The sequence below is a fragment of the Notolepis coatsorum genome (genome assembly GCF_963971535.1).
Source record: "Notolepis coatsorum genome assembly, chromosome: 11".
NCBI lineage: Eukaryota > Metazoa > Chordata > Actinopteri > Aulopiformes > Paralepididae > Notolepis > Notolepis coatsorum.
In genome coordinates, this window is record NC_140175.1 from 38149994 (window position 1) to 38175540 (window position 25547).

General features: G+C 43.4%; 2 protein-coding genes across 4 annotated transcripts in view; one reads left to right on the forward strand and one right to left on the reverse strand.

Moving 5' to 3' along the window:
- dnm1a (dynamin 1a) overlaps positions 1–12744 on the reverse strand; it is a gene marked incomplete at its 5' end in the record, with an annotated part of 90093 nt that extends 77349 nt beyond the window's left edge. Inside the window, 1 exon segment of the mRNA XM_084324903.1 lies at positions 12584–12744. Within this exon segment, the coding sequence (XP_084181029.1) occupies positions 12584–12744 (161 nt within the window).
- Positions 12745–14065: 1321 nt separating this feature from the next.
- The window catches only part of ciz1a (cdkn1a interacting zinc finger protein 1a), a 50330-nt gene continuing 38848 nt past the window's right edge, over positions 14066–25547 (forward strand). For 2 of the 3 annotated variants that reach the window (XM_084325110.1, XM_084325112.1), the window contains exons 1-3: positions 14066–14185; positions 14700–15017; positions 15367–15506. In XM_084325110.1, coding sequence (XP_084181236.1) covers positions 14812–15017; positions 15367–15506 — 346 coding nt within the window. In that variant the 5' untranslated portion in view covers positions 14066–14185; positions 14700–14811. The remainder of the gene's footprint in view (positions 14186–14699; positions 15018–15366; positions 15507–25547) is intronic. The other variant, XM_084325111.1, reaches the window with a different exon arrangement.

A 25547-nucleotide genomic window follows, 5' to 3' on the forward strand; every position in this document is an offset into this window, starting at 1 on the left:
ATTATGCTACTTATTAACCTCTATATATCATTATGTATCTGCCAGGCTACTTATTGACCTCTATATATCATTATGTATCTACCAGGCCACCTATCAACCTCTATTATGTATCTGCCAGGCCACCTATTGACCTCTATATATCATTATGTATCTGCCAGGCTACATACAACATCAACCTCTATATAGCATTATGTATATATAATTTTAGGATTTGATTCTAGTGCACAATTATAATAGATCAGACTGAGTGGAAAACAAACAACAAAATCGTAAATGAGTACTCATTAAGGAATGGAAAGTGTAATCAATTAAGAGACTATGTTGATTTATTGCATCCCATTCTCTACCCCATATTCCCTTTTGCATGTAAAAGAAATGCCATTCGGTGGACTCAAGGTTCCTTATAGTACTATAAATGTATGCATTTTTTTATATGAGTGTGCCCAGTGGGAATGGAACCACTAACCCTGGCAGTGTTAGCTCTACCCACAGGACAACATATAGGGGAGAACGGGGATAGTTGTCACACTTTTTACATCTTTCAATAGTCATTCCTACATTAAATTGAAGCTTAAGATGTTGGCTTGAAATGTGTATCGCTCTCATTTTCCAACGTATTGTAACAAAGAGTTAATCACCTATTAAAGACACTCTGACACATTGTGACAACCAACCCCATCATGGGGATGGTTGTCACACACTATGGGGTTGGTTGACACCATGTGTTTTAATGGGATAAATCTTAAAAAGAAGACAAGAAGGCAGAACTAAATTTGAAAGTTTAATTGCATTGACAAGTTGACAAATACATAACTTAATGCATCTTAACATGAACATAAACATAAAACACATCTTTAGGCCATCCTATATAACAAAATAAGAACACAATAAATTGGCCTAACAATAATAGCCTACACAACATGTGACAACCAACCCCAAAGAAAATGTGATGACCAACCCCAACTGGAATGTCTTGATAGCATCGAGGCTAACAGCCATCTAACAACTAGTTAGCTAGCTAACAACAATCTAAACTATAGCTATCCCTTCACACTTTTTAAGGGTAATAATTGTTTCATTATAAACCAATTGTGTAAAAGCCTAGAATTAAAATACTGAGGAGCGGAATATTTACAAATGGACATGAAAAACACGAAAAGTCCTCTCACCTCAAGTTCAGCTGTTTCACTCCAAAGATGACAATGTAGGTGAACTCTGACCCCAATTCTGGACATTTAAATACCAAAATATGGGAGACAGGACCCTCTGGTGGTGAAATATAATGAATGTGACAACCTACAACGTCCCCCGTTCTCCCCTACAGTAAGTGTACTTAAATTACTGCATGAATGCTGTCAACTAAAGTGGTCCTTATTGAGAATCAGTGATCAAACCTTAAAGTTTAGATGTATGTTGAAATATGTGTCCTGTTAACTGGAGCTAACATGTGGTCAGTGTGAAATACAGTACAAAATACATACTGATACAGTATCAGTGGTCTGGTGTTCTTTGAGGAACTGTCCATGGTGCTGAAACCAGCTTCAAGGCAAAACGCAGACACACACACTTGCCTCTAATACTGCAACATAGATGGGGCTTGGAATAAATGCTCAGAAAATGTATCCCAAACCCTTCAATAATTCTAGATAAATTCACAGGTTCACAGGCAGAACACAAGACAGTCATCCCATCTCCACCCTCCATTTTACTGCACCTTCCATGGCTAATTATCTTTCAAATACAAGGGCGTGATTCATCTCTGAATGTTTACAAACACAGTCTCTGTAAGTTCCTAATTGACCAAGATCGAACGTAGATAGAAAAAAACATATTTTTGTCAGTATTCCTGTCCCTTCCCTCTGTGATTGTCTTCAATATAAGCTAGCATAATGTTTTTCTTTCTTTTATTATATTTATTTTTGGGCTTTCTGTATTTTTCACCCATCCCAATTTAGTCGTTATGCCAATTCCCTTCCTGGTCATTGCACGCATTGCCCCACTGTCGCCCTGGGGAGGGTGTAGAACTACCACATGCCTCCTCCGATACATGTGGAGTCACCCGCCGCTTCTTTTCACCTGACAGCGAGGAGTTTCACTGGGGGAACGTAACATGTGTGGAGGTTCATGCTATTTCCCCCAGGTCCCCTCCCTGCTGAACAGGCGTCCCGACCGACCAGTAGGAGTCACAGTTTACAACGACCAGGACGCGTCTATTCGAAAGGCAACCGGTTCATGCTTCCGCGTTCGCGTTTTGCGCTCTGATTGGCCACTGCTGTTTCTGGTCGCACCAATCGTGTGACAGCAAGTTCTTTCGCCGGTTAAGCTTAGGCACTCTTTCGAAGTTGGTTAAGGTTAGTTTGTCTTAGAGCATGGCGATAGAACGCCAGCCCTGATTCCAAACTCTAACCTTAACCAACTTCGAAAGAGTCGCCTAAGCTTAACCAGTGATAAACTAGGCGTTAGGTAGTTTGCTGCTGGTCGAGGCGGAAATGGGCGCGTCACGCGATTGGGCGCACATGTCACATGACCAGAAACGTCAGTGGCCAATCAGATTAGCAAAACGCATGAACCGGTTGCCTTTCGAATAGACTCGACCAGGACACATACCCCCCCGGCTTCCCACCCGCTAACACTGCCAATGTTAGTAGGGACGACTGACCAAGCCGGAGGTACCGCTGACAGCTGGATTCGGTCCCAGAGTCTCTGCGGTGGTAGGTGAGTGCTTAGTCCACTGCACTACCCAGCCGCACCACATGTTTTTGCTTCTTATTGTATTTTCTGAACCAAGTGGAGGCCTCACATACAAGGCCCGTTTGGGTCTCTTGCCTCTGCTTTGGCACTGAACACTTAACATTTTTGTATTTGTTCTTTGTATGTCTTTTAAACGTGCTAAATAAACTAAACTAAACAAAAATGAATGCTCTCTTCCATATTCAGCCTTGGCTAATGCATCTTCTAATTCGACCAGCCACTCTGGCAGATACTGTAGAAAGGAGCATGTTTTACTATTTACATAGTAGAAAGGAAGGAAAGAAGGAAGAAAGAAAGAAAGAAAGAAAGAAAGAAAGAAAGAAAGAAAGAAAGAAAGAAAGAAAGAAAGAAAGAAAGAAAGAAAGAAAGAAAGAAAGAAAGAAAGAAAGAAAGAAAGAAAGAAAGAAAGAAAGAAAGAAAGAAAGAAAGAAAGAAAGAAAGAAAGAAAGAAAGAAAGAAAGAAAGAGACCTTTGAATTTAGAAATATACTAACTGCTGTGGTTGATGGATGCATTTCCCTGGAACTGTGTACTATGTATCCTCTAGCAACTACTCATCCAGCTATCTATTTCATCATGAAGGTATGATTGAGACGTCAGCTGTCACGCACGCGCCGTGCCGTCTCTCTATACTCCCCAACCACCTCTCCCCTAGACACACGATCAGCTGTCACGCACCCAGCGCCCGCTCTCCTCCCCAACTACACCATCACTCTTCGACACGACCAAACTAATAGGCTGATAGAGCGTCTTAATTACCATCCTGGCCGCCCGAAGATGATAAATGTGTTTTGTTGACGTGTGCCAGCGACGTGCGCCCCGGCCGCCCGCTCGCTGCACACCGCTCTCCATAATGAAGTTTTATGCGGGCTGTCGCTTCCTTGTGCTGACCAATTACTCCTCTCCGCCCGGCGGCTCCCCAATGATGCCGTATTGATTTGGGCTCTGTGTGCACATCTCTGTTGAATGGACTAGTGACAGCTAGTTCTGTGTCAGCGAGGCTCCTGGAAAACATCGGAGAGAGAGGTGTGTGGAACTCGTGGAAATGTGGTGACGTTGTGTTAGTGAATGCCAGGGTGTGGATCTATTCCCTTTCACTTAAGGAAGTGGAGTTTCTTCAAAAGCATTTGCTTTAAACTGGGTTATTTAACCCAAGAAACTACTGAAAAGGGGTGTTGGTGTTGCTTTCACCGTCGCCTTTTGTGTCCAATCCAACAAAACACTTACTAGGAGGATAAAAAAAAATGCCACTGATTTGATGGTTGAGGAGAGGCATGATGACATCACATAAAAACAAAGGATGGCTTCAATTTATATGTGTCCATGCTTGCTATGCACTCCATGTGAAGCACTTGAGTCTGTCTCGGTTAGATGAACCACTTATTGTGGACTGCGGGAGTGTATCCCCTACTGTTGTACACCATTTGTAGGTTGCTTTTAGATAGAATTACTAAATGTAAATGTAAATGACACTATTATTGATACTATGTCCAGAAGAATTCTCTGCTATAAGCTCATTTCAGCAGCCCGTTTCTCCTGGCTATAGCTGACAGACAATGAAACACTGACCCTGGATCAACAGCCACACCTCCACTCCACTTCCTGGGTTTTGGAGTCCCCCCAGCTGGCAGTGTGTGTATTGGGCACTGGAGACTACTATAGCCCCCTGGTGCGGGAGGGCGCACTGGGCATGTGTTAATTAAACACATGGGAGAGAGGGAGATAATGAGAGAAAGAGCATCAAGGAATTGAAAGACAGGGTTGGGGGGGGGGGGGGGGGGGAAAGAGGAACGTTTTAGAGAGCATATGAGGGCGGGACAGATTTACGACACCTCTCATCCTCTTCCTTATCACCGGCCAATGGTAGTAAACAATCCTGAGACTCAGCTGCAAATCACAGGCCAGTGTGACTCAAACTGACGGAGGCTGACGGATGTGGGGCCGAGGCAGCTGGCCTCCAGGAAATGCATTCGGGGAGGGCGGACATTTTGTGTCGGCCTGGAACCGGGTTGACATTGGCCACTTGCGCAAAAGCGGACAGGACATATATGTGAGCGGTGTCTTGAAGGCTGCTATGACGGAAGGTCAAAGAAACAATATATGGGATACACAATGGGCGGTTATGGCTGCTACGCATTGCTTTCTCTCTCTCTCTCTCTCTCTCTCTCTCTCTCTCTCTCTCTCTCTCTCTCTCTCTCTCTCTCTCTCTCTGGGGTAGTGATTAATCTATTAAGGGGTTAACCCAGGTTGGTATGTGACATCTGCATTACGTGGAGTGCTCACAGGAGCTGTGAGGGGGTGTGAGAGACAGAGAGAGAGCGTGAGAGATGGGGATGAAGAAGGTTAATTAAATCTATACTCAATGTCTCTCATCTATTACTTAATATGATTGTGCTCTTGCTAGCCTAACCAATACCTACATGTATGTAGGTTGAGGCAACAGCTTAGCCACACAAGTTGAACTCAGGTGACATACATTGAGACCGACAGACTCTGCGGGTGACAGGCAAAGAGGGAGAGTGTAGAGAGAGAGAGAGAGAGAGAGAGAGAGAGTGAGTGAGAGAGAGAGAGAGAGAGAGAGAGAGAGAGAGAGAGAGAGAGAGAGAGAGAGAGAGAGAGAGAGAGAGAGAGAGCAGGGACAGGGTGAAGGGGAGTGGAGGAGGATTTGACAGCCTCCATTAGCGGTAGTGCGTGGGGCACCTCAACCTTCTGCCATATCATTAGCATATCCCAACAGCTCAGCTAGCACTGCGTTTTGCTGCCCTTGTCCCTGACAGACACACACACACACACACACACACACACACACACACACACCAGGATCACAATGAAGATCTGATCTAATCCACCTTGTGTGTGTATGTGTTTGTGTGTGTGGTTTGACGGTTTGACCATTACTTTTCAGGTTTGGCCATTACTTTCATATCCCATGCATTGCTAGTTCCCTGGGAGCCACGGTGGATATAATTGTAAACCCTTCTAATAGAAATAAAGAAAACCAACCATTTTGTTATCAATTGAAATGTTATTAAATTAGACACATTGTGTTATATATTGTATTAGAGTGCTTTACACATGTGATGGGAGAGTGCACTGTGCATGCAGAGGGTTGTAAATTCTGCCTATAAAGAGTTCACTCTGGGGCGCCCCAGTGGCGAACCACATAGCGCGCTCAGCCGCGACACGGCCGACCCGGGTGCGTGAATGCCTTCTACAACGCTGTTCCAGTTCCGCGTTGCCGTTTTGTGCTCTGATTGGCCGAGCGCGCGCATGCGCATGAGCCGCGACGCGCTCCTCAGCCAGCTCCTCAGCCAGGCTCTGCTTAAGGCAATTTATACAAATGAAAGTATTGATTACGCCGTAACGAATCATTACAAAAATATACCTTTAACTGGAATATGTTGTGCCTTTACACATATGTTGGATTATGTAATTGGTTTGTCATGACAAACCAATAAAAAATCGCGAATTAACCGGTGGCTACAACAACAGACAGTAACTACATGCATCATTGTTTACAACTGGACACGGACGCGTTAAACTAACCTAAAGTTAGTTGTTCACCAACAATCTACAGACACAAACAAACACAGAACCGGACTGTTATATTAAAATAATTGATTGCTGTTTAACGCATCCGTGTCCAGTTGTAAACAATGATGCATGTAGTTACTGTGTGTTGTTGTAGCCACCGGTTAATTCGCGATTTTTTATTGGTTTGTCATGACAAACCAATTACATAATCCAACATATGTGTAAAGGCACAACATATTCCAGTTAAGGGTATATTTTTTTAATGATTCGTTACAGCATAATCAATACTTACATTTGTATAAATTGCCTTAAGCGGAGCCTGGCTGAGGAGCTGGCTGAGGAGCACGTCGCGTCGTCGCGGCTCATGCGCATGCGCGCGCTCGGTCAATCAGAGCGCAAAACGGCAACGCGGAACTGGAACAGCGTTGTAGAAGGCATTCACGCGACCCGCGTTCGACTCCCAAACCCGTCGTTATTTGCCGAATGTCTTCCCCCCACTCTGTCTCCCATTCCTCCTCTGTCTCTCTCTACTGGACTGCCCAGTAGAAATAAAGCGATAAAACGCAAAAAAAATTCATCTTAAAAAAAATTAAAAAATTCACTCTGCCTCCATCTTGATAACAGGGACTAACAAGACCAGACCCCCATCTCTTTGAATGAGTCATCTGTATCCAAGAATCTGTTTGTTTAATATTTGCGAATGTGTCTGTTCGCTCTCATACAGACTGAGGGCGAAGAGCCCCGGACATGGAAACCACAGATATTTTATAGTGACAGAAAACCAAACTCTTTTTTATTTATTTATTTATTATTATTTTCTTTTAAGATAATTTTTTTTGCATTTTACTGCTTTATTTCGGACAGGCCCGACAGAGAGGACGGTTGGGAGAAGACTTGGGGGAGGACGTGCGGCAAGGGTCTGCGGGTCCGGGAGTCGAACCCGGGACGTCCGCGTTGCACTGCAGCGCAGCTATGTGGTGCGCCACCCTGGCACCCCAGAAAACCAAACTCTTATACAGAGCTCTCAGTGTGCACACTTTCTCCACACTACAGAAAACTTGCCGTCGTAATGATTATTTCAATTGCTCGTTTAGAGACAGTGTAATAGAGGCCTTGCACGGAATGCTTGTGTAGTTCTTTCTTCCAACATGGCTGCCTGTAACCATTGGTAACCACTTTCAAAATAAAATGCCTCATAAATCAACACATAACAACTGTTTTGCACATCATGCAACCATTGTTTCTTCCAACATGGAGGACAAATTGGCATTCTAAACATTCCATGAAAGGCCTATTAGGGATTTATCTGTTCTCATATCCCTCAGGGACACACATACATTTACATTTCACCAGAAGGAGTCAGAGCACAGGGTCAGCCATTTGGAGCACCGCAGGAGCAGGACGGCATTAAGCGTCTTGCTCAAGGACACTTAGACAGGGATGGACATGTTGGCTGTTGCCAAGGATCGAATCTGTGACCTTCCAGTTATGGGATAGGTCACCCCCATATAAGGATAACTGTAGGTTCACATTAGTGTGTTATCAAGTAATGTACATTCTCTCTCTCTCTCTCTCTCTCACTCACACACACACAACCACACACTGTGTACGTTAATCCCTCCCAAAGCCAGTGATCAGGACTAGGGGACCTAACGAGGAAATCCCCCCCAACAGACGGTACTTCTGTCCATTAGTCTGTCCCCTGGTCCATCCTTTCGGTCCAGACAGATAGGTGGATAGTTACAGTGAATTTGGCGATAAGTCTGGACCCTGCACTGAATAGCTTCTATTACAGTACAAATAAAATACAAAGGATAAAAGAGCAAGCGGCTTAATGACTGCCCACAGATTACAGGCCTGGTTGAGAGAAGGAGAGGGTGATTATCTGTGTGTGTGTATGTGTGTGTGTGTGTGTGTGTGTGTGTGTGTGTGTGTGTGTGTGTGTGTGTGTGTGTGTGTGTGTGTGTGTGTGTGTGTGTGTGTGTGTGTGTGTGTGTGTGTGTGTGTGTGTGTGTGTGTGTTAGGGATGCCCCGATCACGTTTTTTGCCACCAATACGATCACCGATCGTCTTGAGCCATATCGGCTGATACCGATCCGATATCGATCGTTTTTGGTTTTACATTCATTTTATTTATTTTTTTAATCTATATATATATTTTCTTTTATAAAATATATATATTATATAATTATACTTGTAGCTGTATTATCTGCGAGACATCGCCACCACGCAACAAGTCAAAATGCTCGTTATCTCCACTGTCTGCTTTGTGTATACTCGAGTAGCCTCCAGCTCCAGCAAGGATTCTCCGGCGCTGCAGCTGGACCCTATACTCTGCCCTCATGCGATGGAAGCCAGGGGCTCGAATATGCATCGAATCAATGTTATAAGACATTGATATCAGGAGCTATCTGTAGCTACTGCTAGCCGGCTAGATAACGTTAAGACAACACCTCAGTGAACTATTTAGTTGAATGGGACATTTAGTTTTGAACAGTGAGCTAACGTGAGCTAACGGAGGTATCAACATGCACTACTAGACTATTGCTGGAGCATTTGTTGATATCAGGAGCTATCAGTAGCTAGCCGGCTAGATACCGTTAGACAATGCCTCATGTACTAAAAGTGAATAGTTGACTGGGTCATTCTGTTTAAACAATAACGATAGCTAGGTAGCTAACGTTAGCTCACGGTCCCATGCACTATAGACTAGAGCAGAGGAGCCTCCTCTGTGTTTACACGGGTGCGGGAGGGGCAGGAGGAGGAGGAGCGGCAGTTTGCAGCTCTGTGTGTCTGAGAGCAAGTGAGATCTCCGCTAAGAATTGGATCATGTTTTTCGATCGGTTTTCACGATCTGCGAAAATAAAGTGTGTGTGTGTGTGTGTGTGTGTGTGTGTGTGTGTGTGTGTGTGTGTGTGTGTGTGTGTGTGTGTGTGTGTGTGTGTGTGTGTGTGTGTGTGTGTGTGTGTGTGTGTGTGTGTGTGTGTGTGTGTGTGTGAGAGAGAGGGGGGGGGTTGTTTGTCTGTGGGTCTCTGGGAGGGGGAGGGTGGGAAAACAGAGAGGGAGAGAGAAAGGAAAGACAAGGTGTTAGCAGATAAGTACACAACATATTGTGTGTGTGTGTGTGTGTGTGTGTGTGTGTGTGTGTGTGTGTGTGTGTGTGTGTGTGTGTGTGTGTGTGTGTGTGTGTGTGTGTGTGTGTGTGTGTGTGTGTGTGTGTGTGTGTGTGTGTGAGAGAGAGGGGGGGGGTTGTTTGTCTGTGGGTCTCTGGGAGGGGGAGGGTGGGAAAACAGAGAGGGAGAGAGAAAGGAAAGACAAGGTGTTAGCAGATAAGTACACAACATATTGTGTGTGTGTGTGTGTGTGTGTGTGTGTGTGTGTGTGTGTGTGTGTGTGTGTGTGTGTGTGTGTGTGTGTGTGTGTGTGTGTGTGTGTGTGTGTGTGTGTGTGTGTGCGGAGATATTGATAATGTAAACAAAATAGGCCATAGAGGAAGAGAGAGAGAGAGAGAGAGAGAGAGAGAGAGAGAGAGAGAGAGAGAGAGAGAGAGAGAGAGAGAGAGAGAGAGAGAGAGAGAGAGAATTGCTGCATGACTAGGAGGACCCAAGTGACGTCAGTGCAGCTGGACTGAGAAAGAGAACACACACACACACAGACACACACACACTGCATCACAGGATAGTCGGCCGTCAGCTCCTTGTATCCAGACAGCAAAGACTGCAGCCCTCATTGACACAACACTCCCCCAAGCATGGTGACGCTTCAATACAGGCAACTTTAGCCACGTCAACAATCAATGATGATGATATGGCATACAGCTCCACACCACTTGTGTCTAATGCTATAGATGGACTATCCCTACTGTGGTGGTAACGAGGGTATCCTTGAGCGATATATATATATATATATATATATATATACTGTATATATAAACATTTAGCTTGCTTTCTTCTTGACGCAACCACTTAAAACAGTGGTCCCTGAGGCTAGGCTTCTTAATTGCTCGTGTGGGCAGGGACAGTTCATATAACCACCGCTGGGCTGAATATGGCTCCATCAAAAAAACACATTGGGATCCTTTTAATGACTGTAATGGCTCAATAGCGTTTTTCTGCAGGGCTGATGTTAAAACTGTGATGTTTGTTTTGATTATTTCTCATCTTCAGTTTCGTATTCACCTTTGAGGCTAGGCTAGGCTACTGAAGCACATGTTAAATCACACCAAATGCATTGGGTAGACCCCAACAATCACCTTAGCTGTCAGAAAAGACTGGCCCTCTGTCACATAGACCATGACAATCCTATTGTGCAGCAGCGTGCCAAGGAGACACGCAGAGAAGGAGATCAGAGCTGTGGCCAGGTGTCATGCGTAACGCACGAAGAGAAAGTACAGCTGGTCAGAAGAGAAGGCAGTACTAGAGATTCATGAGCTGCCAGTTATCCTCTCTGTCACCCGGTTACACTGCAAAAAAGAATCCTCCTTGTGGAAAAAATAAGTAATTTAAGATAATATTGAGGCTTGAAATATCTCTTTCAGGAAAACAAGTGCAAAGATGTGCTTGTGTGTGTGTGGGGGGGGGGGGGGGTTCGTGTCACTTCCTGTCCAACTGCACTGAAGAAATTACTTGAATTAAGTGACAATATCTTGTTTTGAGAAAACCCTTGAAGCCAGCATTTGCACAAGATTTTAAGATTCAATATGACATTCAATTAGTTAAGATGGAGATTTAATTGTATTGCAGAGTATAAATCCACCAGAGAAGTACATTTATTGGAAAGACAATTTGTTGCCACGGTATGTACAACCAGTGACTACTCAAGTGAATCCCTTGAGCAGGATATAGCATGTACCAACACCACCACAGGATAATGGAATGACCAGGCCTTGCCGCTGAGGACTGATGTTCTGAAACTTGGCACACATGGGCTTAGGGGTATATGTATATTCTGTCCTTGCCTGAGTGGGAAATCCTGCTGAATCACGCCCTGTTGTCCTAGTAGGCAGAGCAAGTGGGAGTCTTCTAAAAATTAAGTTGGATACCTTGGGGCCTGAAAAGTCTTTGACCCAAAAACTGCACCATTGCTAGACAGGGCTATTGCATGTCTGGAATTGCATGTCTAGTATTCATGATTCTATAGGAAGATGACTGTCAGTCATTCAGTCAGTCAGTCAGCTATACATTATGTTCTAATATTGTATTCTTGAGGCAGTAAGCTGGTGGTACTAAGGAAGCACAGCACTGACAGATGGATGCAGGGCTAAACTGGAGGGGCTCTAAGCTCAGAGGGACTCTGTTATCGCAAGGTCATACTGCAGAGTAGCAGACTGGTTCCCCCGCCATGTTCACATCCTGGATGTTCTGTGTGGGACACTACAAGGCTTTTTGCCTGCCTGATGACTCAGATACACACAATGCACAACTGGGGAAATCAGGTAGACAGTCTATCCCTCCCCAGTCAGGATTAGAGTGGGTTGTTAGAAAGGCAAAATGGCAGCCTTGACAGAGTAACAACTTTAGATGAAGCGTTCTCTTTAGAATTGAAAGTGTTGTGTTTACAAGGAGTCAGCCCCCTAACCCCCCACATTTTAAGACTTAATAAATTCAATGTAAAATCATTCTCAAAAGTCGACCACCATTTGTGCTGCAGATTACTGACCAAACTGCATATAGGATGCCAATTGATAGCAACAATAAACATTAATGAATTGAAAATGGGGGACCCTGATGTAAACAAGACGAAAGTCTTTCTCTGGTCTGCATCCCCTTAACAATTGTGTGTATTGAGCTGTATTGTACCCATTCTGCAATCTGTTAATACAATTTTCAATCAATCAATTTATCAATCAATCAAGTGAAAAAATAAGATGTATTCGGGCCAGTAAAAATATAGCTAGTTGAAATAAATGTATTATCACAAATGTAATTTGTTTATTTGTTTGTTTGTTTGTTTGTTTGTTGTCCTGCTCCGCCTCCGACAGTCAATGCACCACGCAGCAGTTATAGCCGGTGGATTGGACTGGGTTGGATTTTATGTAACAAAATAATCTCCTCGAATTCCGTCGGGGCTATGAGTGAGGATGAGGAGGAGGAGGAGGAGGAGGAGGTGAGGGGAGTGAAATACACCAAATGCGGAAACGTCTGCTGATCTAAAACAATTATTTAACTCGCCTGCGGGTAAAACTATGGGAGGGCTTGGGGGGATGGGGTTGGGTACTGGGTAGGTAGGTGTGAGAATGAAAGGCATTGCGGATGACGACAGATGCATTGGCGCACCTGAAACAACACAAACCCCCTTACCTCCCCACGAAGTTCTCCAGCACCGAGCTCTTCCCCGCACTCTGGCCACCCACCACGGCGATCTGCGGCAGGTCCAAGTTGGAATTTTGACCGATAGCAGAAAATGCATCTTGCATTCGGTTCACAAGAGGAATCAAATCCTCCATCCCCCGGTTCCCCATATTCGCACGGGAGTATAGGTCGCTCCTTCTCAGAATAGAATGAAAATGAGTCCGTCGTCTATTTTCTTTTTGTTTGCTCCCTCATTGACTGCGGCTCGTTGGTGTCCCCTCTACGCAGAATGCTACTCCTCTTCTCCCTCTCCTCCTCGACTACCGCGTCCAGTTCTGCTGTACCACCGTGACCACACGCACTGGAGGGGATGGGGATGATCTCTCTGGTTTCTCAGAATTAAACGGGACATCCCTGCAGTTACTTCTATGCACCGCTCAGCGGCGATATACTTTGTTGGCGGCCTAATTTCTGATATTCATGCAAAATGTCTCTAGTTCTAACTATACAATTTATATATATATATATATATATATATATATATATATATATATATATATATATATATATATATATATATATATAACGTTTTTTGTTAATTACTCCCACATTAATAATAATAATACACGTTATTTGTATAGCACTTTTCATACAGGGAATTGCAGTTAAATTACTCGTTTCTTCTTCCTATCTTCTATGTTGTAGTCTTTTGATAGCTACACTCAGTCTCTACCAGTGTACTCTGCCTGGGTGGTGTTGACTGAGACATATGAGGGCTAGTGTTGATCTGTCCATGGTGCTGAACTGGTTAAAGTAATGATCCTCCAATTAGTCATCTGGCCACCATGTGTAACAGTAGGAAGTATTCACATTTTAAAGACAGTAACCATAGGAAGTATCCAGTTTAAAGACGGTAACATTAGGAAGTATCCAGTTTAAAGACAGTGCCAGTAGGTAGTATCCAGTTTAAATACGGTAACATTAGGATGTATCCACTTTAAAGACAGTGACAGTACTGTAGGTAGTATCCAGTTTAAAGACGGTAACATTAGGAAGTATTCACAGTGTAAAGACATTAGGAACAGTGCAGCTGTTGAGATTTGAATATAGTCCCTCCAGTGTTTCCAACAGGTTGGTGGGTGGCATGGTGTGTGATGGCGCTAGGGATGTCACAATATGATATTTTGATCTATAGCAATATCTTCCGTTTGACAAATTCACGTTATTTGTATAGCACTTTTCATACAGGGAATTGCAGTTAAATTACTTGTGTCTTCTTCCTATCTTCTATGTTGTAGTCTATTGATAGCTACACTCAGTCTCTACCAGTCTACCCTGCCTGGGTGGTGTGGCCGGCTGCCTAGTGTTGATCTGTCCATGGTGCTGAACTGGCTAAAGTCATGCTAGACAGCGCCCAGACTACAGGGGGCGCACTACTACAGTCTTCACCACCATGGCGTCATTCGCAGGTGCGCACTGTCGGCTGCTCGCAGCAGCAGCACAGCAACACTAGCAAGTGGTTCTAACAGGCTTTCACACTCTGATCTGTGGGTCGTTATCTTCAAGTTATTTCCGTGCACTTTCTCCCCTGGAAAATAGGCTACCGCAACTGTAAGTTATATAATTATAATACACGTTATCGTGGGAGGTTGTTGCTGCTGAAGTTTAGTTTGCTTGTTGTTTGATCTAAGCTAACGAAGGTTAACGTTAGTTGAACACGTATGCTAAGCTAACTGTTGTTAGCTACAGCTAGCTAGTTAGCGTCAGCTAGCGATCGCGTTAGCTCGCCTTGTTTCGCTGCAGGTGCTGAATTCTAACGTTATCCAACTAGCTTGTTCATTCGTTTATTGTGTATTGTAAAGGGATCCACGACATTATAGTTAGCAGCTAGAAGCTATCCAGCGATACAAATGTAAGTATTTGAATATAAACTGTTTATAATATGTTTAAGCCAAGTAATGAACCTCAGCTACGGTAAGAGGAAAACTATTGTTAGCTTGATTGCTAGCTGAAGCTAGTTAGTGCGCAAGCGACCTGTTGTTTGATGGATTATTGAATGGCTGCATGATGAATGTTTAACGTTATAATTAAGTAGTTCAACAAGCGCCTTTGTTCTCCCACACAGAGCCCATTTGTTGAAGATAATTAAAAAACTGCATATATATTTATCTTAACGTTAGCCAGTGCCGGCTCTGTCTCAGCTTCTTCGGCGTGACAACAACCAACACTCCGCCGGGATGTTCAACCCACACATGCATCACCACCGTCAGCAACAGCAGCAGCAGCAGCAACAGCAGCAGCAACAGTTTCACCAACACCTGCGGCAACTCCAGCAACTGTTTCAGCAACAGCCGCCACCGCCGCCCCCTCCTCCGCCTCCACCACCTCAGCCCCCGCCAGCCCATCACATGCCCCATCACCACCACCAGGTCCACCACCACGGGTAAGATGGTGAACTCGAGGTCGGGGATCAGCAAAGGCCCAGTGGATTGAACGGATGCTGTGTTAGCGATATAGACTGTTTAGCAGTGTTTCCATAACAGATTATATCATGCAGCACAGCGAGCATCGCCAGTGAAGCAACATACTCATTCAAACTATTATACTCATTCCAAATAGTTGCCCCAGTTTGGACATAGCTGAGCAATATTACATTGTATTGTTACTCTTGATGCTTTCATGAATCATACAGACCCTGATTGAAATGTAAGAATAGAAGAAATCCTTTATTTTACAACAAATGTTAAAATAATAATGACGTTGATTCTCCCCTGGGTGTGTTTGTGTTCTAGGGCCATGCAGGGTCCTCCTCCATCCAGGATGGTCAACATGTGCCAGGCTACCCAGACCACCATCATCGCCCAGAACCCCGCGATGATGCAGGGGGCCGTGATGATGCAGCAGATGCAGCAGATGCAGGGTCAGATGCAGGGTATGATGAGAGGATTGCCTGTTAGGTCACCTTCTTGAGTACATTCTTGGAGGTGCAACATTCACTTAGTATAACACGGAGGCAGTCTTCCACAGATTTAGAGTGAGAAAGGAACATTACACCTGCCTCCAATTTCTTTGGAGAAAAAAGAATGGTCTTCCAATTAGTCATCTGGCCACCATGTGTATAGCAAGTATTCACATTTTAAAGACAGTAACCATAGGAAATATCCAGTTTAAAGACGGTAACATTAGGAAGTATCCAGTTTAAAGACGGTAACATTAGGAAGTATCCACTTTAAAGACAGTGACATTAGGAAGTATCCACTTTAAAGACAGTGACAGTAGTAGGTAGTATCCAGTTTAAAGACGGTAACATTAGGAAGTATTCACAGTGTAAAGACATTAGGAACAGTGCAGCTGTTGAGATTTGAATATAGTCCCTCCAGTGTTTCCCACAGGTTGGTGGGTGGCATGGCGTGTGATAGCGCTAGGGATGTCACAATATGATATTTTGATCTATAGCAATATCTTCCATTTGACAAATTCACGTTATTTGTATAGCACTCTTCATACAGGGAATTGCAGTTAAATTGCTTGTGTAACTGAGGGGTACAATTCCCTGACTGTATTGATAAGTATGGTATCATTAAACCACTACCGCTTTATGTACTTTAACTACTGGCCATACAGTACACAATATATGAATATGATGAACACTTCCCACAATGAAATCGGTTCCAGTCAAAGGTATTAATCAAGTATTTAATGGAGCAAAAGGTACATATGATACTTATATTACATTTGATTGCACTTGTAAGGCAAATGAGTATTCGTAGGCAAATCAACACTGAATGTCCATTCTCTGGTTACGCAGGAGGCAAGTATACAACCTGGCTCTTAGGGAATTATATCTATGGTACACTTAATGATATAGCGGGATACACTGGAAGGGGTCCTCCCGGTTGTAAGCCAGCAGGGGGGGTAGGAGAGCTGTCGGTAGTAGAACGTCTGGTCAACGATATCTAGGGAGACTTCGAGTACAGAAGACAGTGCGATAGACTCTTGATCCGCAGACGAATACAGCTTGGTTCTCTTGTAGGCTGTAGCTCCACAGTGAAGAAAGCTAGGCGGCCTCAGACTCTCTGAGCGCCGACTCGACCTTGACTCCTCTCGGGGGTAAATCCAACACTCACAGGCGTCGGCGATTATCCGCTCCACAAATCACAGTACCAAAGCAAATATATATTCCAGCCGCACAGGGCTATGCAGACGTCGGGTAGGTAATCCAGTAGGGCTGGGCGATAAAGCCAAAAACATTATCGCGATAAAATTATAAAATTATTTTCATATAACTCGATATCGATAATTATCGTCGATAATATATAAATTTCTGTCAGTAATTAACTTCTTATGCCCGGCGCCGACGGACGGGCTATTAATATAGACTCACTTTGTTTGCTGCGCCGGTCAATACGACTAGTTGTAGAGAGCCGTTGCGACTAGCGTGTCCCAACGCCAACTCTTTGAGAAGCGTCGTGGTCCCGGCTTGAATTCTCCATGAATGTGTCCAAGTCCATAATCCATATAAATCCATTTTGTTATATACAACTGTTCCAACAGTCTGAAATGAATGTTTTCTCTTGTGATTATAGCGCGTAATTTCAAAACACCAAAACTGAATGTCTTGTCTCGAGTTGATGTCGTCATCACGGTCATCAGTCCGCGCACGGCGCACCTTTTTCTAAAGACCCCAGATGCATAGATTATTATATTCCACCAGGGGGCAGCATACCGACCGCAACTGGATCATAATTATGCATTAATGGAATTGTGTCGTTTCATTCACGGTTATTGCTGCATCCAAATTTAGTTGGCTATAAGGCCATTTATAGGCCTATGGTATTCTATCTATATTCTATAATAATATTTCAAATAGCATGTGTCCAGATGGCAGAATTCAGTACTATCTAAACATTGTTTAATTAATTTAATCATCTTCTTCGTTCTTCTTCTTCCCTTTATTAATTTGCTTAGATTTTCATCTCAGATCATTTTTAGCATGGTGTTATTCATATTCACTGTCAAAGATGCAATGAAAAATTATAATTTATATTCTCCTTTGTTTCATCACAATTTACTCAAGCCAAGCATAATAACATACACAATATTTCTGACACTGGGAAATGGGAATACATTCCATGAGATTGAGATCCATAGATGTCCCTAGATTTGTAGGTCGGGTTTACAGGTCAAAGGCATTTTTGCCGCTGAATGAAAGCTGAAGAAACCAGAAGGTTAATTGTGGTTCAGATGAATTATTTTTTATTGTCACAGAACATGACAAAGTAAGCTAGGCCTACTTGCCAAACCACAAATCTGAGGTAGAAGTTGTTAGAACAACACAAACTGTATAACAAACAATACAACTGCAGTGCCTGGCATTAACAATGAAAATAAATAAATAAAATCTAAATTCGGGCATTATTAATGAAAAATAAATAAGTCTGATAGCACACGTCACATAGCCTAGCTAGCAGACGGTTTCAAACTGTATTTTAAATTTAAATTAGAAACAAGCAAACAAAATAAAGTACTAAAGTAGTAATAATAGTATTGTGATTGTCATTTGGACAAGCAAAGTCATTACTTTAGGTTGCGGGCAAGAAAGACAAGTCTGTCCAGTGTCCAGTCAGTGTCCACTCCAGTGTCCACTGTCTCTGGTTTTAAAGCTGCCCTGGTGCAGGTCACAATATGGAACTGCCTGCAGTCAGTGCAGTGCCTGGCATTAACAATGAAAATAAATTAAATCTAAATTCTGGTATTAATATAATGAAAAATAAATTGAATCTCAAGTCTGATTTTAGCACACGTCACATAGCCTAGCTAGCAGACGGTTTCAAACTGTATTTTAAATTTAAATTAGAAACAAAAACAAAATAAACTAATAAAGTGATACAGTATTGTCATTTGGACAAGCAAAGTCATTACAGGTTGCGGGCAAGAAAGACAAGTCTGTCCACTGTCTCTGGTTTTAAAGCTGCCCTGGTACAGGTCACAATGTTCCCTCCTGTACTAAAAACCCTCTCAGAGGGGGAGCTGGTGGCAGGGATGCACAAGTAGCGCTTTGCCAGTAGGCTCACTTTTGGAAAGTTATTTTGATGCATTTTCCACCACTCCAAGGGTTCGGTTATGAAGTCTGCATCTGGAGCCAGCAGGTAATTGTCCAGTTCCTTCTCCATTGCCTGGATACCGGTGAGTTGTGTGGGGAGTGGGAGCACAGGGCATGGCTTTTTGAAGAAGCTTCCCAGTGACTTCTTTTTCTGCTTCTTTTGAGGTGGAGCAGCAGCTCCTCCTGCAGCTTCAGCTCCTCCTCCCTCTGCTCCTCCTCCCTCTGCTCCTGCTCCTGAAGCCTGTGAAGTGGATGGGCCTTGGTCTTCCCCGAGCAGCATCTCCGACACCACTCTCTTTTTGATGGCCTCAACCTTCTCTGGCTTTATATATTGAAGTTTGAAACGTGGATCGACCAACGTTGCAACATCAAGCAGCTCATCTAAATGGTCATCATCATACTTCTCATCAAGATATGCCATGATCTTGGTCTTCAGATCTGTTGTGAGCTGCGCTTCATCTTCCGTGCGTTTCAGAATCTGTGTTCTGAATAGATGCAGCACAGGCTTGAGGTAAGATACACTGACATATGATTCACCAGAGAGTGAATCGGTGAACTCCAGGGCCCTCATGCATCAACGTGTTCTACGCACAGATCTGTGCTTACCCTGTGCGTACGATCATTTCTAAGCAAAGAGTGGGATTCATCAACTTCAACTTGAACTTGACTTTGTGCGTACATCTACGCACTTTTCAGACCTGGCGTACCTAGCGCCCAGTGGTAGAATATATTATTACAACAAGGAAATGAGCTTCTGTGCATAATAACACTGGCACGTTCTGTACGAACCGTAGTTCATTATAGTTCATTGTAAAATAGCAACAGTAGTGTAATTATGGTCAAAACCCTATAAATAGCATTTGGAATAATAGATCTTTCTCTCAGAATGAATGCAGCATGGTTTATATAGCGTTATCGGAATATATAAGTAGGCTACTGACTGACTGCGCTCCGCGTAGCTTGATTGATTGATTGATTGAAAAGTTCATTAACAGATTGCAGAATGGGTACAGTACAGTACAGCTCAGTACATACAATTGTTAATTGGGGATGCAGACCAACTTTCGTCTTGTTTACATCAGGGTCCCCCATTTTCAATTCATCATAAATCATAAAGCTCAACTCGTTATTATTCTGCGCAGACCGCAGAAACACGGGAACGTTTTGATTATATTTAAAAGGCTTTACGTTAAACGAAACAAGTGGAACTTCGAAGCTGTAAGCAGAATACAAGTCATATTAATAGTGTTCTTCCCCCTTTTTACTGTATAAGAAAGAATAGAAAACGCATTGCAATGACACTATAGTGGACAGACTATGTATATGATGGGATTCAAGTTCATGTATTGAAAGGCAGGCTATCATACATGCAGTGAGATTCATTGTTCTTGTATATGCTCTCGTATTATATTGTTTATATAGGCTACCCAATACTGACATCAAAATAGATTGTAGTATGCCTCTAGAAATCATATGCAGCAGGTAGAAAATTGACGGGAGATCCATCGCGATTTGGAATAAAATTGAGGAGAACTTTAATCCATGGGGTATTAATCAAACAACACGGGAAAAGGCAGTCATATTCCAGCGCGGTCTTTATTAGCCGACAACAAAATAGATGCATCTAAAAATCATATAGCCAATCGAACACAACTAATAAAGGCATTCATATTACAAGCACGGTTATAATGACACACAACCAACACCAAACAGTGGTCAACGAACGGTCTTTATTAGTATTTTGAGCTGTCCAGGCAGAATTGCAGCAATGGTCTTAGGGAGCCGTTGATATCTGACATCACCGTTTACAAATCCGCCTTTTATTTATCCCACAATACGCGATAGTGTCTTCTTGGTTCGACAGCAGTGAATTCTCCGTGGAGTTTCTCGGAGTCCCGCTCGGGTCGGTCCATTATTTCACATCCCATGGGGGGTGTTTCCTCATTTTCATCACCATATATGGATAATCATGCACGAGCATTGACGGTAGAACAAAGTGGTATTCATCAACACGGAGGACCATAGAGCCTGCGTACGCACGTGTGATGAATGCCGACTTCCCTGTGCGTACGCTAGTTCTACATTCCGTGCTTACGTGTGGAAGTAGGTCATGTTCAAAGTCCACGTTGATGCATGAGGGCCCAGGAGTGGACTCAAGGCCTCATTCATGGCTTCCAGGACATCAACATCTTGCCAGGTGGGCACCAAGTGCCTGGTCTTCTTGTCAGCAGTGAGTACCTGAGCGATGGCCTTCTGCTGCTCCAACACCCTTTGCACCATCTTTTGACGTGAGCCCCACCTGGTCGGTGACTCTGACACCAGCTTGTGCTTCGGCAAGTTATGCTCTTCCTGAGCAACTGCCATGTCCCGCTTCTTTTTCCAGGAGTAGGAAAATGCAGCAACAATTTTTTTGCACACACCGACGGCTCGTTCCATCCTCTTGTCTTTCGCTGCTGTCTCTGAGGAGGAAAAGGGAAGAAGGAAATAGGTGTTGACAGTTGTTACATTTTTATTTAATTTCAGATAATTTCTGAGCAGAATCTAGCACATATAAAATACCATCCATTGACTCTTTGACTGTGACACTGACAGTCTATACTAAACTTAAAGTAACTGACAAAATGTTAAACAAAAGTCTGAATAAACAGAAAATATACAGTCCGTCGTCATCACAAGTCACAGTCAAATCAATACTGCAGTGCTGCCTGCAACTGAATATTGTAATAAAAAAATGCTTTATTCTTGTAATCACTTTATTTAACTTAGCTGCATAAGTACTATTATAACAGCATGTCTCTCCCTCTACAATATTGAATATTACATGTTGTAATTATTTTATTAGCCTAATCTTTTTTAAACATTTTATATTATCATTATTGCTACTACACAGTAATACAGATTTGAAAATACACGGGGTGGGGGACTTCATTAATCACGCTAATACAGAATTATTCAACTAAATTAGAAATGGAACAAAATATGTGACCAGTGAGTGACCACAATATCAGACAGACAGATCTTAATAATAATAAAAAAAAAATTACCAATGGCTGAATGTAGTCGGTGTCCAAAGCACTGGAGGCGTGTCCATTTGTTGATTCCACATGCCTTGAGGATATTCGCCCCACTGTCTGTCGTTATGCAGACTTGTCGATCTTCGCTCAGTCCCCATGAGTCGAGCGCTTCGACAAGTCCTATGGCGATCATCTCGCCAGTATGGTCTTCGGGGAAGTAAGCCGTTTGCAGGCATTTACTTATCAGATTCCACTCGTTGTCGATGAAGTGGATGGTCAGGCTCATATACGGCTCAGACGTCCGACTTGACCACATGTCCGATGTTGTAGCAAAATATGACACCGTTTGCAGCTCCTTCTCGACCATGTCTCTACAGTCTGCATACAGCCGTGGGATAACAGTCTGCGAAAAAAAAATTCGGCCAGGGAGATTGTACCTGTGGTCAATGGCTTTCATCAGCTTCTTGAATCCCACATTTTCTACTGTGCTAATTGGCATCATATCTTTTGCGATAAAATAACCGATTGCACTAGTAATGTCTTTGTGCCTTTTTGATGTTTTGTCGTAGAATTGTGTAAAAGCAGACACGAGTGTTTGTTGCTGCGAGGTCGACGAGGTACTTGCAGACGCATCAGTTGCAGGCGCAGCACGAATTTCAGTTCTTCGTGGCTGTCGGCTGACGCCACCACTCTTTTCCGACTGAATGCGTTTGCATTCAGTGTACTCTAATGCGTGATACACTTTTAGGTGATAGAACATGTTTGTTGTGTTCCCCGTGTTTGTTCGCACCGATCGCCGACACAGTTTGCAGCGAACGCTGCTCTGATTTTTGTCGGACTTTAAAAACCCAAAATGTGTCCATACTGCCGACGTAGTAACACCTTTCTTATTAATAATTTCCTCTGCATTTGAGGCGCTAAGGTCTGCGGTGGCCGTAGGCGGTGGGTTGTCATCTCCTTCGCTGTCGCTGGAATTTTCATGCATTTTGATTTTCTTCTAAAGTTGTTGCTAAACTAATCTCTTCAACTAATCTCCTCGCTCTGAAATCGAAACCAAAACAGGAGGAGCACATCTGGATCTGTAGTGCGTAAACACGTCATCACGTAACGTTGGTTGTTGGTAGTGATTGTGCTGAGCCGAGGCTCAGCGCAGTGAGCGGAGTCAAACTTGGAAACTCGATATATCGAAACTTTGCGACCACGTTTCATGTTTATTTCGAGGAAATAATTTATCGCGATATTTATCGTTATCGTTTTATCGCCCAGCCCTATAATCCAGTGTACATGTCCATTCGGTCCTCGCCTAGATCTCCTCGGATGAAAGCGCCATGTGGTCGGCCCAGCCTGGATAAGAATCTAGCTAACACGAGGAAGCGTTGGAGATGCTGGTCACTTTAGAACTCTAACCGCACGATGCACCATACACAATAGACTATTATTAACTTAATAGAAATACGTCGCACTCGACGGTACAGTGCCAAACTCTGACAATTCAGTTATTAATTTGCACGCGGTCTCAATGCTATTCTGGCGCCAAACAGGCCATACTTCACCGCACGTCGTATCGTGGGTGAGGCTTCACGTTGGTTACTAAGTTTCTGACTAAGACTAAGTGCTTCTATATTCACTTACGCCATATTTATATGCACGGTGAACAAATAGTGCCACTCTCATTTCTGTCGCCGTATCCCTGGGCAGGGCCGGGGCTAGTACAGACATGTCTTGTCGGTAACTTTGAACTTGACTCCGGGGGCTGGTCCCCTGGCGCCTGGTCCTTTTGTCCAATAGGAGAATGAACTATTATGGGCTATAGTAGGCTAAAGGGATATTCCGTGTATATGTACAAGGAATATACAAGGGATATCAAACGATATACAAATACTATTCAATATATATCAACAAATAAATATATATACTCGGTTTAATCTGATCCTTCGTAACAGCTTGTTTCTTCCTATCTTCTATGTTGTAGTCTTTTGATAGCTACACTCAGTCTCTACCAGTCTACCCTGCCTGGGTGGTGTTTACTGAGACATGAGGGCTAGTGTTGATCTGTCCATGGTGCTGAACTGGTTAAAGTAATGATCCTCCAATTAGTCATCTGGCCACCATGTGTAACAGTAGGAAGTATTCACACTTTAAAGACAGTAACCATAGGAAATATCCAGTTTAAAGACGGTAACATTAGGAAGTATCCAGTTTAAAGACGGTAACATTAGGAAGTATCCAGTTTAAAGACGGTAACATTAGGAAGTATCCAGTTTAAAGACAGTGACAGTAGGTAGTATCCAGTTTAAAGACGGTAACATTAGGAAGTATCCACTTTAAAGACAGTGACAGTAGGTAGTATCCAGTTTAAAGACGGTAACATTAGGAAGTATCCAGTTTAAAGACGTTAACATTAGGAAGTATCCAGTTTAAAGACGGTAACATTAGGAAGTATCCACTTTAAAGACAGTGACAGTAGGTAGTATCCAGTTTAAAGACGGTAACATTAGGAAGTATCCACTTTAAAGACAGTGACAGTAGGTAGTATCCAGTTTAAAGACGGTAACATTAGGAAGTATTCACAGTGTAAAGACATTAGGAACAGTGCAGCTGTTGAGATTTGAATATAGTCCCTCCAGTGTTTCCCACAGGTTGGTGGGTGGCATGGCGTGTGATAGCGCTAGGGATGTCACAATATGATATTTTGATCTATAGCAATATCTTCCGTTTGACAAATTCACGTTATTTGTATAGCACTCTCCCTTTCCCTAATTCCATATCTGTTAACTTATCCATCGCGACTCAGAGAGACACGAGTCTCTGACTTATCTGATCTGTGATGACAGCTGGCACAAAACTGAAACAGAAACTTAAGGTTATCCTATAACGCTAGTTATATGAGTATAGCGAGCACGTAATAATAATAAAAAAAAAAAAAGAGGGCGCAGCCCGGCCCGGCCGAGCCCGAATTATTTATTTAAAAACAAAGCCCTACCCAGCCCGAACCCGTCGGGCTCGGGCAGGGTTGCAGTGCACTAATCAGAATATTTCAGCTAATGAAGTGAAATATTTATTATCAACTATCCAGTTCGTTTTTATAGTGAAACGTTTGGCTACTTAAAATCATTGAATGTAGAGAGGGAGAGTGTCTCAGGCTCAGCTCCTCTCATTCCTCACTGTTGGAGCTGGAGAGCAAACTATCCATGTAATATGAAGAATGAAAACGAAAGTGAAGTCACCCAGAGGACTGCTCCACTCTGAGCTGCTTAGTTTAACTGTTTTAACTGGTCCAGAGACTGTTCCACTGTGAGCTGCTCCAGGGTTAGTTTAACTGGTCCAGAGACTGTTCCACTGTGAGCTGCTCCAGGGTTAGTTTAACTGGTCCAGAGACTGTTCCACTGTGAGCTGCTCCAGGGTTAGTTTAACTGGTCCAGAGACTGTTCCACTGTGAGCTGCTCCAGGGTTAGTTTAACTGGTCCAGAGACTGTTCCACTGTGAGCTGCTCCAGTTTTTTTTTTTTTTTTTATATATAAATATTATCTTTTCCCCCCTCCTTTTTCCGATTTTTCTCCCATCCCACTGTTAGTCGTTATGCCAATTCCCAACCCCCTTCCTGGTTGTTGCGCACTTTCCCCTACTGTTGGTCCGAGAGGCCGGAGACTGTCGCATGCTTTCCTCCGACGCATGTGCAGCCAGCCGGCAGCCAGCCTAGCCGCGCAGATTCTCACTGGGAGAGTAACGTGTGTGAGGCCGCACTACCTCTCACCAGATCCTACCTTCGCTGAGCAGGTGCCCCGACCCAACTGTAGGGGTCGCTGTCCACAACGCCCAGGACCCACCCAAGGCTCCCCTCCCCCTAACTCAGCCA